This window comes from Anolis carolinensis, chromosome 5 (assembly GCF_035594765.1).
Source record: "Anolis carolinensis isolate JA03-04 chromosome 5, rAnoCar3.1.pri, whole genome shotgun sequence".
In the NCBI taxonomy this organism is placed as follows: Eukaryota; Metazoa; Chordata; class Lepidosauria; order Squamata; family Dactyloidae; genus Anolis; species Anolis carolinensis.
In genome coordinates, this window is record NC_085845.1 from 1,423,603 (window position 1) to 1,440,181 (window position 16,579).

At 41.6% G+C, this 16,579-nt stretch overlaps 1 protein-coding gene across 3 annotated transcripts in view; it reads left to right on the plus strand.

Moving 5' to 3' along the window:
• The first annotated feature begins 895 nt into the window (after window positions 1–895).
• Window positions 896–16,579, plus strand: part of znf638 (zinc finger protein 638) — a 56,693-nt gene continuing 41,009 nt past the window's right edge. For 2 of the 3 annotated variants that reach the window (XM_062983138.1, XM_062983140.1), the window contains exons 1-3: window positions 1,019–1,157; window positions 9,609–11,091; window positions 15,269–15,330. In XM_062983138.1, the coding sequence (XP_062839208.1) occupies window positions 9,811–11,091; window positions 15,269–15,330 (1,343 nt within the window). In that variant the 5' untranslated portion in view covers window positions 1,019–1,157; window positions 9,609–9,810. Of the gene's footprint in view, window positions 1,158–9,608; window positions 11,092–15,268; window positions 15,331–16,579 lie in introns of all 3 variants that reach the window. The other variant, XM_062983139.1, reaches the window with a different exon arrangement.

Sequence of the window (16,579 nt, forward strand, 5' to 3'; positions counted from 1 at the left end):
AGGATTATAATTTGTCTGTTACCATTGTTCTATTCTGTATATTAGTTAGCAATAGGACAACTGTATCTCTACACGTATTATAGATTTCTGTGTACTTTAGTGCTTAATTTGTAAAATCATAATGTAATGTGATGTTTAATAGGCTTTCCTTAATCCCTCTTTATTATCCAGCGTTTTCACTTATCCAACGTTCTGCCGGCCTGTTTATGTTGAATAAGTGAGACTCTATATGCATTTTAATCACACACACACATATGCATTTAAAAAGAAAGATAAGCACAGGTCTGCAATAAAAACAAATAGTTTTGCATTTATATATATATATATATATATATGCATTAAAAAACAAAGATAAACATGGGTCTAATAAAAACAAATACAGTAGAGTCTCACTTATCCAACATTCACTTATCCAACGTTCTGGATTATCCAATGCATTTTTGTAGTCAATGTTTTCAATACATCATGATATTTTGATACTAAATTCGTAAATACAGTAATTACTACATAACATTAATGTGTAATGAACTACTTTTTCTGTCAAATTTGTTGTACATCTTGATGTTTTGGTGCTTAATTTGTAAAATCATAACCTATTTTGATGTTTAATAGGCTTTTTCTTAATCTCGCCTTATTATCCAACATATTCGCTTATCCAAGTCTGCAATAAAAAGAAATGTATATATATATACATTTATATACATGCCTTGGGAGTCCAGGGAAAACTCCTCCTGCGCATGCGTCCCAAACGTGAGGCTCTTGCTTCTTCGTTTTTTTGGTCCTTCAGGGACGCCGTTCCTTAGAAACCGCCTTTGCTTTTATTCGGCCTCAGCGCCTCCCTCAATTCTCCGCAAGCCGCGCATGCGCAGAGCAAGGTTCGCCGGCGTTATACAGACAATCGCGGTTGGAGTTTTCCCGCCGGCGCCATCTTGGGAAGTTGGCTGCACGCATGCGCGTCCTGTCAGCCAGCCAGGAGAGCTTGCGGCGAGAGGAAGGCGAGGAAGAAAGAAAGGAATAACGAGAGAAGGAGGAGGTAGGTAGGAAGGAGGAGCGGTGGCGAAGGAAGGAAGGAAGGAAGGCAGGGGAGCGCCGAGCGTTGTCGTGAGGGAAGCGGCGAAGGCGAGGAGGAGGACTACGACCAGCGAGGCTTCGCTGAGGTAAAAAGGCAGGCCAGGCCGCGCAAAATGGCCGCCGGGAGAGAGACCTAGAGAGAGAGAAGGACAAGACCGCCATTCTAGGCCGGGCCGGGGAGGGATATAGATATATATACCTGTGGAATGATGCCCAGGGCGGGAGAAAGGACCCGTGTCTGTTCGAAGCACGTGTGAATGTTGCCATTAGCCTTCATGAGTAGCCATTAAGTCAATCAGGGAGGGTGTCTGTATAGGGGTGGCCTAGCTGTTGTTGCCTGGAGGCATCCTCTGTGGCAGTGGTTCTCAACCTGTGGGTCCCTCCCAGGTGTTTTGGCCTACAACTCCTAGAAATTCCAGTCAGTTTACCAGCTGTCAGGGATTTGGAAGGCCAAAACATCTGGGGACCCACAGGTTGAGAATCACTGCTCTGTGGAATGATGCCCAGGGTGGGAGAAAGGACCCGTGTCTATTTGAAGCAAGTTTGAATGTTGCCAGTAGCCCACTTAAATAGCATTGAGTTGCCATTAAGTAGTGAGGGTATCTACATACAGATATCCTGGCTGTTGTTTCCTGAAGGCATTCTCTGTGGAATGATGTCCAGGGTGGTAGAAAGGACCCGTGTCAGAAAGAAGACCAAGATTGCGTTAAATGTACAATTAGGTCACCTTTGAATACTTTTTGCAAGTTTTACATATATACCCTGTTTCCCCGAAAATAAAACAGTGTCTTATATTAATTTTTGCTCCCAAAGTGGTGCTAGGTCTTATTTTCAGGGGATGTCTTATTTTTCCATGAAGAAGAATTTACATTTATTGTAAACAAAAAATAAACTTTTATTATATACTGTACAATAGTTGTCATCACAAACCAGCATAACCAGACAAACTGTGAATCCTATCAAGAATTTCTTATTACTACCATTATTTCCATGTTCAACAATCTATGGTACGTACATTTACCGATGCTGCATGCTCTGGTGTTCTGTTTGGAGGGCATGCTTCCAAACAAAAACTTTGCTAGGTCTTACTTTCGGGGGAGGCCTTATATTTAGCAATTCAGCAAAACCTCTACTAGGTCTTATTTTTTGGGGATGTCTTATTTTAGGGGAAACGGTATATACAGTAGAGTCTCACTTATCCAACATAAACGGGCCAGCAGAATATTGGATAAACAAAAATGTTAGATAATAAGGAGGGATTAAGGAAAACGCTATTAAACGTCATATTATGTTATGATTTTACAAATTAAGCACCAAAACATCAGTTTATTAAACTGCTAACACTTCGCTTTTGCAAGAGAGACTTCCTGCAACACATTTTGCTATAGTTTTTCAATGAATATATTATCATCGAGCCTCAACCAATTCAACCAAGTTTATGGCAGCCACAAAAACGAAGTTTCTGGAGTAGAACAATTACTTTCAAAGTAAGGACCGCACAATTAAACAGGAAATGATACTATCCAAAAAGGAACAGATTTTTTTTCAAATTTTGTGACATAGTGTAATTTGAGTGCAGAGGGAGCTGTCTTTGTGACCAGTGTGAATGATCTGTTTCCTGTTGAAAGGGAGTATGATGACTGGGTTCCACATCTTTAATTTGCAAGAATGTGATTTTCCTTTATATCCTGCATTTAATAAGCACTTTTTACCATTTGGATTTTCTTTCTATAAAAGGTTTTTTTTCCAGATTCTATGCAATCCATTCAAAAATCCCATAGAAACAAATTTGCACATGCTGCTGGAGTAATATTTGTCCACATTTCACTAAGCACAAATCTCTGTAACAGCTGATCTAAAATGTTAGCAATGAAAAAATCTCTTATTAAAAATAATAACTTATGGATACATTTCATGCCACACACTGCAGATAGAAAATGTACGTACTGTATATGTGTATGAGAGAAAGCAAGACAATAATATAATTAAGGTCTCTTTGGTGATTTCCCCCCCCCCTCTCATTTGCTTTCTTTCGTGATATAAGAAAAGCAAGGTGAAACGTAGTATTAAACAATAAGACTGCAGAGCTATACCTATTTCCTTGGAAGGAAGCCCCATTTAATTTAATAGGACATAGATCTGACTAGATGTGTATAGAATTAGGTATAAGGCTAGGAAATCACAATAATAATAATAATAATAATAATAATAATAATAATAACTACTGTGACATGAAATCCAGCATATCTATCTTGTTTGCTGTGTCATACTATGTCGTTGTGTCAATAATAATGATAACAAGAATAATAAAGTTTATATCCCACCCCCTCTCCCAGGAGACTCGGGATGGCTTACAACATAAATAATACAACAAGTGCTATACAACAGAAGGCAAAAATGGAAAACATAACTCTTTCCCGTTGTTCGTAAGCGTCAAATTTATTCTTTATAATTTCAAAAGTGAAAAAATGGGTCTACTTCTATCCTAATGTAACATTGAATGTTACCCATTCTCACAAGTGGAACTCTGCCTCTGAGTCCGGGGAGAACCACTGCCCTAGTGTGACCCTATGGTCAGTTTTTTCCAGTCATGTATGTGTTCTTTGTAATGATTGCAGAACCTTAGTAGCAGTTAGAATATCTCACAAGGAAATCTTGGAAATTTATTTAATGCTACTATACAGCAAAATTATGCAGAAAAGAAACCCTGTCATCTTATCTTAGGGTTCTGCACCTTCCAACCACACAGGGGTCATAGGCAGTGATTTTCTACACTTTTTACAAACCTGAATTTGATTTCTTCCTTATGGTTACCTCTGCATTCATACACATGGGTCTCCACCTGTGCAGAATCATCCTTCTGATCCAGAGACAATTCATCATGTTTAGAAAATTGTTTAAAATCTGTAACAGCAGGAAACAAGCATGCTCCTTTCTTCTTTGTGAGATACCTTCAAATATGTAAGGAAAAGTGCTCTATCAGTTAAACTTTATTATGGTCCACAATGGTCCATTGGACTTGAGGGAAAAATACTTATCTTCAAATATTACAATGGATAAATAATTTTTTTAAACAAGATGACGGCCTTTTATCCCTTATGCTGATAGCAGTACTGATTTGTATCAGTATATCAACCGGACTTCATTTTATCGTCTTGGTTCTCTTCTCCCCCTCTCTGATAAATATCAACCTCTTCAAGTGTTCATATTGGCTAGTGCTACTCCATAGTGTTAGAGGCAGGGATGTGAGGCATTTTAGGTATTAAAAACAACATTAAGATTTTGCAGTTTTTGTATTGCCAAGTCAGTGTGTATAGTTAGAAGCAATATGAGTAAATCTGTTAACCACCAAGAATACACAAATAAATTAGATTTATAGAAACTGAGAATATCCGTCTAATGTCTTCTTAGTTATAATTGGCTGACTAAAATTTGTGAATGCAGGCATACTTCAGCTATCAAATCAGTTACTTTTTACAGAGGATTTTCTTATCTGCCCAGCCACCTTTCCCCCATCATCCTGTCTAGCAAAAAGGTTTGTAGTTCTATCAGCATTGGGAGCATGGTGAAAGAGAACTGGAGAAACATACAGGTTTTCAGTGTTAGGTTGCAGCAGCTTGTTTGCAGAAAATGATGGGTAAAGCTTAAGGTGAGAGAGCAATTCTCCTCTAGTAAATCCGCCAAATTAAAAAAGAACGACCCAAACAATTACCGTCCGGTCAGCCTCACATCAATACCAGGCAAGATTCTGGAAAAGATCATTAAGGAAGTGGTCTGCAAACACTTAGAAACAAATGCGGTCATTGCTAATAGTCAACACGGATTTACCAAAAACAAGTCATGCCAGACTAATCTGATCTCTTTTTTCGATAGAGTTACGAGTTGGGTCGATACAGGGAATGCCGTGGATGTAGCATATCTAGATTTCAGTAAGGCCTTCGACAAAGTCCCCCACGATCTTCTGGCAAACAAACTAGTAAAATGTGGGCTAGACAAAACTACGGTTAGGTGGATCTGTAATTGGCTAAGCGAACGAACCCAAAGGGTGCTCACCAATGCGTCGTCTTCATCATGGAAAGAAGTGACAAGTGGAGTGCCGCAGGGCTCCGTCCTGGGCCCGGTTCTGTTCAACATCTTTATTAATGACTTAGACGAAGGGTTAGAAGGCACGATCATCAAGTTTGCAGATGACACCAAACTCGGAGGGATAGCTAACACTCCAGAAGACAGGAGCAGAATTCAAAACGATCTTGACAGACTAGAGAGATGGGCCGAAACTAACAAAATGAAGTTCAACAGGGACAAATGCAAGAGACTTCACTTCGGCAGAAAAAATGGAAATCAAAGATACAGAATGGGGGACGCCTGGCTTGACAGCAGTGTGTGCGAAAAAGATCTTGGAGTCCTCGTGGACAACAAGTTAAACATGAGCCTACAATGTGATGCGGCAGCTAAAAAAGCCAATGGGATTTTGGCCTGCATCAATAGGGGAATAACGTCTAGATCCAGGGAAGTCATGCTCCCCCTCTATTCTGCCTTGGTCAGACCACACCTGGAATACTGTGTCCAGTTTTGGGCACCGCAGATGAAGGGAGATGCTGACAAGCTGGAAAGCGTCCAGAGGAGGGCAACTAAAATGATTAAGGGTCTGGAGAACAAGCCCTATGAGGAGAGGCTTAAAGAGCTGGGCATGTTTAGCCTGCAGAAGAGAAGGCTGAGAGGAGACATGATAGCCATGTACAAATATGTGAGGGGAAGTCATAGGGAGGAGGGAGCAAGCTTATTTTCTGCTGCCCTGCAGACTAGGACACGGAACAATGGCTTCAAACTACAGGAAAGGAGATTCCACCTGAACATCAGGAAGAACTTCCTCACTGTGAGGGCTGTTCGGCAGTGGAACTCTCTCCCCGGGGCCGTGGTGGAGGCTCCTTCTTTGGAGGCTTTTAAGCAGAGGCTGGATGGCCATCTGTCGGGGGTGCTTTGAATGCGATTTCCTGCTTCTTAGCGGGGGGTTGGACTAGATGGCCCTTGAGGTCTCTTCCAACTCTACTATTCTATGATTCTATGATTCTATGCTGTAGCTGTGTTCGCCCACCAACAAAAAGCAAAGTGCCTTTGTTGAGCATGCCTGAAAAGCAAAATGGAGAACCACTGATAAATCTGCCTTATTGTCTCTTACCAGGATACTAAAAGAGAGAGAGAGAGCATAGATCTATAAGTTTGGCCACCACAATTGAAATTATAAGAAAGATGGAGGCAGGTGAAGGAAAAAAATGTCTCTGGATGCAGTTGGAAGAAGCTTATTCCATATATTTGTGCTGTGCTTTAGAAATACAGAAAGAGCTCATGGAAAAGCCCCCCCCCCCTCCCCCAAGTTCTAAGCTTGGAGCAGAGAAAATGGATTATGTGCTCCTGCCTGCTTTTCTTCTGATTGTGTGTGAGACAGGGACTTTTTTTCTGTCTGTTTATAGGGAAATTCAAATACTCATTAGGTACAGATGCAGGTTTTGTGCCATTGCTTTGTCTGTGTCACATCTGTTTCCTCCCTCCCTTCATCTTGCATTTCTTGACTTGTCTGAGGTTAGAAAATCCGCCAAATTAAGAAGCAAGTTGTGTGCCCCCTACTCTCCATCCATTCTGGAACTGGAGAAGCCTTATTAGTGCTCTGTACCAAAGATATGGCCAACAAGTGCAGAATGAAAATAACTTTCCGTCATGGGCCGACACTCAGAGTTTTGCCTTACTCTGTTTCCACTGCCGACCACCCATGTTTGGGAGGAGGTTTTAGGCTTCTCTGAGTTGCTAGAGCCTATCTGAACTCTCAGAAAAGTGATGGGGGTAAGGCAGGCTGCTGAAGCCAGTTTACTTCTGCACACTTTTCTCAGTGTAATTTCTCTGGGGCAGGCTAAAATTGGATCCTTCTAATAACTTTTTCTTTCAAGGCTTGTAAGGGCAGAGGAAAATATGCTGTTGTTTGTATCATTCTTGATTAAATAAATACTTTAGCCTGTGGATATACTTTTGCGTGGTGTGTTTTCTTCTGGTTTCCTTGAGTTGCGTTACAATGCACCAGAGTTGCTACCCACTGCAGATATGTTCTGCTGCGCTGTTGCCAATTCTAACCTGAACAGTTCTGTTTCTCTGAAAGTTGCAGTGCCAACTGGGACATTCTACAGTCATGCAAACATTCTAGCAATTGGGAAGACTCTGTAGGGAAATCTGTTAAGATGGGGGGAGGCAGGAAATGGGGGTGGGTGGGAGTAAGGCAGGTTGGATTGCTGACAGGGAACAATGTCATCTTCATATTATTTTGAGCAGTGATGGCATCCATCGACCTTAAGGTAGAACACATGATTCTGCTAACTTGCATTTTGTAAGGTTTATGGTCTGAAAGCAGTCTTAAAATCAAATCTTACTACACTGTTCCGAAATTGGAAGTAAAGTTTGGGGAGCAAGTATGCTACTACTTCCAAAATGAAAGTTTTCCTTTTAGTTTGTTTCTGCAAAGTTAAAAGGTTTCTGTATGGTTGAGTGTGCATTCCGATAAAAGTGTTTTTCTTTAAGAAAAGATGAAGCTATCTAAGGCAAATGAGAAGTGGGGGAAATCAGAGGCATTTTTGCATACATGTCTTGCTCTACTGTTGCAGAAATGCCATGCTTTGTGGACTCTGATAATATTCCTAGACCAAAAGCCTGATGATTGGTAGCCTGATTGGTGAAAGATGGGCACCGCTTAGTTGTGCAATTTATGCCTTGGCAACCTCAAGACCAAATTATTGTGATGTTGTCTATATGGGACTGCCATTTAGGTTGCTATGGAAATACAACTAGAACGGAACACTAAGGATTGTGGCTGGCCATTACATACATAGTTCATGTGTCATGAGCATGGCCCTGGACACCAGTTTGCTGTTGGGCCGGGTTCCGGGTGTTATTATTGGCTTAGGAGGAGATTAGGCGTAAGACGCTCATTAGTCCATTACAGTCCTCACAGACCCATACATATGGCCACATCCTCCAAATTCAGCAATTGGCCTTTGCTTTGGTAGTATCTCCTTTCTGTTATACGCCATATGTTTTTGTGATTATTAAAAACCTGCCTGTTTATCTCAGTTTTCTTTTGTTATTGTCTTTAAAAGTTCTGTATCATTTATTTCAGTCCTTATTTGAGGTAGCCTTGTAATTTGTACGGTTCTTATGTCCATTTTCTGGTCAAAGAGAGACTGTAGAGTGGTGGGTTGACTTCAGCACTAGAGAGTATAGATCTGTGGGAACTCTTCTGTGGCAGACCTTGGGGACATCACACTCTCCATATCAGAGCTACGAAAACTCCACAATGGGTTCACCTTAGGGTCGCTGTGAGTCACAAATGAATTGTAGGCACACAACCATGAATTTCTGGTACATCTTATCAGAACTTTTAAAAGTGTGTAAAATAAAAATACCTCAAACTTATTTTAGGAATTGGGAATTAGGATGTAGCATTTACAAGACAAAACCTTTTCTCTGAATTTTAATCCCCTTTCTCTATGGCAGTTATACCTGTGTAGTGCTTATTACAATAAGATTGAAAGTATTCTAATTGACAAATATAAGATTTAGCAAACAGCAAGTCTTTCTGATACTGTTAAAAAAACCTACGGTAAACATAAGGCAAAAATTCTATAACATTGGCATGTGTCCAGAGATTTTTCAAGATAGTTGCTGTTGAACAGTTTTAATGAAATGTGTCCTGCTCTTGAGAAGTATCAAATGTACATTAAGGGCAGGCTTGCACAACCTGAGACCCTCCAGCACCCATGGCCAGGTTGTCCAATGGCCAGGAATTCAGGGAGTTGGAGGCCAAAACAGCTGGAGGGCCACAGCTTATGCAGGCCTGGTTAAGGGTATTCTTCTCTGATATGTCTAACTTGCCGTACATTCATATGATTGTTCAAATACCTTCAATTGCAAAATAATGGAAACAGTTTTGTTCTGAAAATGTATTTAGGGCCCTTGGTTTCCTATTTGCCAAGTGTATTAGGCCACATTGTAACACTGCTGCTCCAAAATCTGTATCAGAAGCAACATAGAACAGACCTGTATTTATTGGCTTAACCACAAATTCAGTGCGACCTGTGGTGCTTTAAATGTATAAATGAAATGCAACTACCATTACAGGCTTGTGTTACATTTTGTATTGCTCTTTTTCTTTGTAAATAAATGACCCTTCATATTTTTGAAGGCTTTAATGAAACCAGAAGAGTTTTCATTGTTTGGAAACCTGTTTTTGCTGTTGTTTAAATTAGGCCTACAGAATATTTGTTGAAAAGATTATGAGACATGAACAACATTATTATGTTAGAACCACAAATTTGACCACCTATAATTCTGTGACCAGTGACTGAGATAAATTACTTGCTAAAACCAGTAGCCATGTTGAAAAAAGAAATGTAAGAATGCGTTTTCAAGCAATTTCCTAGAGGCAATAGAACCATGTTGATCAGTGAATTGAAAGTTATAAATGTAACCTAATTTTTGTGTGTTTTAACTTTCAGCTTTGTGGTGTTCTTGGAAAGTTTTGCACCCCTTGTGAATTCTCTCAACCTTGGCATTGCCAGCCCATTTCTCTTGGGCCCTCCTCCTTTACAGCTTGCTCACATTAAGACACAGTTGGCACTTCAGCAGTTGAACTCGGTTGCTTCAAACCAGTGTGTAACACCTTACGCTTTGCTAAATGAGGCATTTCTGAAAGTTGCCATGTTTAACCCTAGAGGAAACATGCCTCCCAGGCCAAGGAGGCCCGGTCCCATGCCACAAGGGCCTTTTCAGGGACCCGGGCCAGGAGGTCTTCAGAGGCAGCACCCGGCAAGTCCTGCACACAGAATGCCGCAAAGATTCATGGGACCAGACATGAGGCCAGGATTCCCGAGGCCAAACGTTCCAGGAAATCAACAGAGAATGGACACAAGGCATACAGGAGAGAAAATGAACATGGGGCAGCAGCAGAAAGACGACGGGTGTGCTCCTCAATGGGATAATCCTTTTCCCTCTGGTAATAGTAACCTGGGCCATCCTGCTCCTGGAAGGATGGCAGAACCTAGCCCACCTGTTCAGAGGCGCTACACAAACGAGAGTGCCTCCAGCATCTTGGCCAGCTTTGGCTTGTCAAATGAAGACTTGGAAGAACTTAGTCGCTATCCTGATGACCAGCTGACGCCTGAAAACATGCCATTGATCTTGAGGAATATCCGCATGCGCAAGACGACTGGGCCGCTGCCTGCTTTACCTCCTTCTCAGGGCAGAGACAACAAGGAGAGCTTTCATAGCGATGATGGCCGGAGCCCCATGGTGAAGGGCAAGGTAATTGACTATGGGCACGAAAGCAAATACGGATATACCAAAATGCCGCTTGAGGTCAAAGTCTACAACTCAGACATAGAACCCGAGGAGAGAGCCAAGGAGTTTCAGGCCCCACACACTGTGACCAGTAAACAGATGAACGCAGTCGAAGAGCTCATCAGGCAGATGGGGTTCCAGAGGAACACGCCGAGCACCCAGTCTTTCTTCCCCATGGATACCAAGGCACCTGGGTTGGCACCTCCGCCAGTCCAGCCCATGATGCCACCGGTGGTGCCCTCTGCCCCTCCGGCTGCCATGCCCCCGGTGGTCCCACAGGCCTTGCCTCCTCCGGCACCCATTGCTCCACCAATGATGGCCGACATGAGCCAGCCGCCACCCCCATTTGCCCCTGAAGCGATGGGGGGCATGAAGGACAGGACTCTTCAAGAATCCAAGGTCGGTGCTTCTCACGCCCCCCGTGAGTCTGCCAGTCGCCAGAAGAAATTCCAAAAAGAGGCTCCTATCTCCTCTCCTTTTGGAGTGGTGAAGGCCTCTTGGCTTCCGAATTTCTCAGAAATCAACACCCAGAAGATGAAGAGGCTCCCAACGCCGTCAATGATGAATGACTACTATGCCATGTCTCCAAGAATATTTCCACATATGTGCTCACTCTGTAATGTAGAATTTAGACATTTGCAGGTGAGTCCTTATTTCCCTCACAGATAATTCCGTACATGTATACACTGAGACTTATTTGGCTCGTGGGTAGTTGTCTATTTTTATTCCCCCTGAGATGACCAGCAACCAAGAAGACTGGAAATAAATGTGTTTGACTTATTTGGACAGTATGCTTCAGTTAGGTCTGGCTGTTTCTAAAGAAACCATTGCAGATATAGCCACTGATGATTAAAGGATTACAAGCTGGACAAGCCAATAGAACAGTTATGAACTGTTCTGTGTCAAGCAAACAATAACTTTAACCCCTTTATATAAAAGGGGTTGGCTTAGCGTTGCATTGATCCCAGCAGTTCTCATGGTCTGTTGGGTACCTTACCTTGAATAAAGTGGGCAATTGTAGAAGAGTAGGGGATCCATGGAAACTTATCAAATCTCATTTTTATTGCTACCAGATGTGTTCTGGGGGCATGAGGGGGTGTTTTGTCATGTGGGGGAGGGTCCCCAGCAACAATTCCCGTTTGCTGTCTGTTTTTAAAAAAAGGCTCCCTGTGTTTTCAGGGGCTTAAGTGTTCTGAACACATAGGGGGAATGTCTCACCCCGCAGAGTCAAAATATTGTTGAATTTGGAGGCCAAATGCAGTCATTGATAGGTCTGCATGTTGGTGGTTCCAGTTTAACTATTGAAGTAGTGGGTAGGCAAGTATTTGTGCCTGTACATATCAATTTGTGTATGACCACATTGGATTGCTGCAGGTCCTTTTCTGTAGCATCATGAGAGCACCAAAAATTATCTAAATAAATAAAAAACAAAAAGCTGCAAGTGGGCACAGTTGGCATTCGCAGGCTCTTTTTAAGAGTGCTGAATCTGAGAGCTTAGTGTGACTTCAGCTTCATGCAACATCTCCTAGGTTTTTATCACTCCAGCTTTTTAGTTCACTTTTAGAATGGCAGGTGAATTATTAGCAGTACGAGAGCCATTCCTTGATTTTTCTCATGGATATCAGTGGGACTGGTGCGGGATCTATCCCAGGGCTTTAAAGCTGCTACGAGAAGCTGACTAAAAATAATTTTTGTTTGAAGAATTATGCTCCTGTTTGCATATACAGTGTTCCCTCACTACTTCGCGGTTCAATTTTCACGGATTCGCTGTTTTGTGGTTTTCCAATAAACTCTAAAAGAATATTATAAATAATAAAAAATTACAATTTACAGCCTAAGGAAGGGAGGAGAAGCCTAAGGGAGAGAAAAGGAGCCCAAGCGGCAATGGGAGGAGAAAGAAGGAGGAGATTTATCAACACACGATTGGTTGATAAAGACTTAAAATAGTGTATAACTACTAAAATAATGTATAAATATTAAAATAAATATACTGTCCCTACTTTGCAGATTTTCACTTTTTGCGAGCGGTCCTGGAATGTAACCTCCACAATAAGTGAAGGAACACTGTATGGGGGACAGGCACTCCTGCATCTTGTCAGAAATAACCATCGATGTAGATCTTTTAGATCAGGGGTCCTCAAACTTTTTAATCCGAGGGCCGGTCCACAATCCTTCAGACTGTTGAGGGGCCGGATTATCATTTGAAAAAAAAATAAAAACAAATTCCGATGCACACTGCACATGTCTTATTTGTAGTGCAAAAGCAACAACAACAACAAGAACAATGAAAGAACAATACAATATTTAAAAATAAAAACAATTTTAACCCAACATACATTTATCAGGATTTCAATGGGAAGTGTGCTCCTGCTTCTGGCCAATGAGATAGTCAAGTTAATTAGGATTGTTGTTGTTGTTGTTGTTGTTGTGTGCCTTCAAGTCATTTCAGACTTTGGGCGAGCCTAAGTTTAAAATGTATTTATTTATTATTTATTTATTTACTGCATTTATTTAGTACATTTGTATCACACCCTTCTCACCCCAAAGGGGACTCAGAGTGGCTTACAAATTATATGTACATACAATATATTATATTATTAGCATAGCACAATATTAGCATTATATATTACTATATTGAACTATACCACTATACTGTAATATTATTAGTAATATTATATGTAACATAGAATATATAATTAATATTATTATATGGTATTATTATTAGTGTTATATTGTATTACATTATAATATTATTATCAATATTATATGTATATATATATGTATTATATTATAAAACTGAAGGCGGGGGCCAGGTAAATGACCTTGGAGGGCCGCATCCGGCCCCCGGGCCTTAGTTTGGGGACCTCTGTTTTAGATGAAGGAGTGCCACAGAAATCCAGTACTGCTAGAAATCTGGAGACAAACTGAAATTTTAAATGTTTTTAGGTTAATTTCAAGTTTTAATATATTTTAGACCTCTGATAATTCTGAATGGATAATCCAGTGTTTGGGGTTTTTTTTTGTTTTAGACGTGCCTACACCCTCACACATACCTCAAGGGCCTTCATTCTAACTCCCTTGCCTTTGAAACAGCTGAAACACTTAATATGTTGTGATCTGTTAATATATGCAGATATATATGTGAAGTATGGGATCTTAATTATTATAAACATGTGCTAAGAAATAAGTTTCTTTTTTGTCCATTGAGACTTCTTCCTGATGCTCTGTTTCCAGTTGCAGCCTTGAAGTTGCACTCAGTTTTCCAGAGGTTCATTTCCCCTCTGTATTATAGCTATGTTTTTTTGTAATGTGATTGCTGTAGCCCAGTCCTCATGTTACTGCCCACACTGGTGCATAGGCTCAGAAAAGTTAAACTGGATAATATTCTCTTTGCTTGACAACATGGTATTGAAGCATATATGTATCTTATCATTTGGATTGTATGCTTCTAAAATGCACAATATTTTTCTAAGCATTTTACTCTCCATAAATTGAAAGCTAATGTATCCTCTGCCTATCAGCCAGCTATCTAGTAGACATGGTACTAGGCCCAGTGGGTGGGGGTGGGATGGGAATAAAAAGGAAATGGAAATCTCCAAGAAGTACTACTTTTCTCCCCATTTCATCCTTCTCCTTCCTGGGAGTTATGGGGACCTGTTTCCTAGTGCCCCTTGGCTGTTGAATGCAACAAAGTCCTCTGAGTTGGGCTGTCTTAGAATTCCTGTGAGAAATATTTGGGTTTTGATAGCCTCCAGAGAAGGGAGCTGCACAGTTGTGAGATCAAAGAAATGCTCCATTCAGGGCCCTGAGCTAGGAGTTCACAACATCTTGCTCACAATACATGTTAATTGTCAAAGGGAAAACAGATACTGTATTTTCTAAGGCCTTAGTACAAATGCGGTAGACCAGCTCGACTTGATGTTTCAGCTCAGTGTAATTCTATAACATTTAACATCTTCAGTTTAGTTAAAATGCCATGAAATTTTTAAACCTTTGAATCACATGAGAGCAGTGGTTCTCAACCTGGGGTCTCCAGATGTTTTTGGCCTTCAACTCCCAGAAATCCTAACAGCTGGTAAACTGGCTGGGATTTCTGGGAGTTGTAGGCCAAAAACATCTGGGGACCCCAGATTGAGAACCACTGCATCGGAGTGTTACACTTCTGTCTCTGCCATAACAGCGTGGCTTTGTAGCAGGCATGGGCAAACTTTGGCCTTGCCGATGTTTTGGATTTCAACTCACACAATTCCTAAAAGCTGGAAGGATGTTAGGAATTGTGACTGTTGAAGTCCATAACACCTAGGGGGTCAAAGGTGGCCCATGCCTGCTTTGTATTATGTACTAGGAATGTTGCTCTCTCTTCCCATCTGCTGCTCTTGCTGATCCCTGCTTGTGCCACCCATTCACTCAATTTGAATGGAGACTTGATGGCCGGAGCAAGCATCACGACCGTTTCTGTGTAGGAAGAGAAACTGAAGCTGTGTTTTCTTTGTGTTAAAAGGTGCCTGCAGGACCTTGCTGCCATGGCAGCCCACTCATGCTTACTACGTCTTGCCTTTAGATTGCTCTCATTGTATTTCTCCTAAATTGCCTTTTGGATAATATTGCTGAAAGAAAGAAAAAGCAATGTTGTGTTTATTCATTGTGGGCAACCTGAACGTTACTGCTCCTTGTTGGGAGATAGAAATGAAAGAGCCTGTGCAGGAGTGTCTTACACTCTTTGGGTGAAGAATGAAAGATGGATGCCATGGAGATCTGTCCAGAGTCCCATAATTTATAATACCGTCCATGATGCCTGGTTGCTTTCTTTCTCCTGCAGGACTGGATTGAACACCAGAATTCCTCGGCCCACCTCGAGAGTTGCCGCCAGCTGCGCCAACAGTAAGGACCTCCATTTAGTTTGTGCACAGTTTGTGTGATGGGGATGCCTGTGTTTCTGCCCTTTTTCAATATGCTAATTTTAATGAATGATCAGTAGAAGAAGCCGTTGAATTCTGTGGGATGTGGGTAACTGCTGCAAATAGTTTCATACTGTTCAGTTTAGCACAGGCATGGGGCCCTCCAGGTGTTTTGGACTACAACTCCAACAATTTTGGGAGTTGTAGTCCAAAACACCTGGAGGGCTGAAGTTTGCCTGTTCCTGGTTTAGCAGCATCAATAGTGGCAACTTTGGTCACGCTCTGGCAGCAAGACATCCTCTGGCTCCATTGGTGTGCAGTACCCATCTGTGGATGAGGGCGATTAGCTGCCTTAAAAGGAGGCTTTTTTGTGTGTGACTTTTATGCACTGGTTACATATACTTAGAATGGAAGAAAAGCCGTCCAGCATTGGGCTCAAGGCTTACCTTAACATCACTTTCTTCCTGACTACTGATCTACAGAGGCTTACAGTGCAACCTGAAACAGCTGGGAAAGGACCAGTGGTGTGTAGCCTGAGATTTTGTGGTTATTGGAAGGGTGAGGTGAAGCAGAGAGGACTAAATTTCTGGGGATCCTGAGCCTTTTCTTGCAAATGTAACAAACAGTTATTAGGTGGGTAGGTGGTAGTTGGGAAAAAGAAGTCGCAGAACAAAAGTGTTGGGGCAATCAAGTGAATTGGAAACCTAGCTGTGGAGATGGCAGGAGTGGACATCTGCAAGAGTCCCAGGAAGCACGGCTCAGGATCCCGTTGGAGATTCAATTCCTGCTGAAGGGCTTTGAGCAGTGGAACCAGCAAGGTCCAGCCCAGCAGGGCCCAAAAGGAAAATGCCTGCAGCCCAGCGTCAATATGCTTGTTTGCAAAAGAGGGGGTTTCCCCACGATTAGGGCATTAGCTACAAATGATGCAAGGTCAGAGGAAATGAGAACGTGAACTAGGTGTTTTCTGTAGTCACAGTGAACTAGATGTGGCATCAGACTGTATATATTCTGCACCTTGAAGGAGAGGGAAAGGAAATGGAAGGGACCCTTTTAATTCTTACATTGAAGAATGTAAGAAAATCTTCAGCAGTGAATGAGTGAGGAAGTTGTTTGGCTTCTTTGAGTATTATTATTATTTCTTTCTTAGTCTGATTTAACAGAGTGGATTAAATGAGAGGGGCCTCAAGCCAGTACAGGTTAAGCACCTCTTCTCCAAACTGCTTGAGATCAGG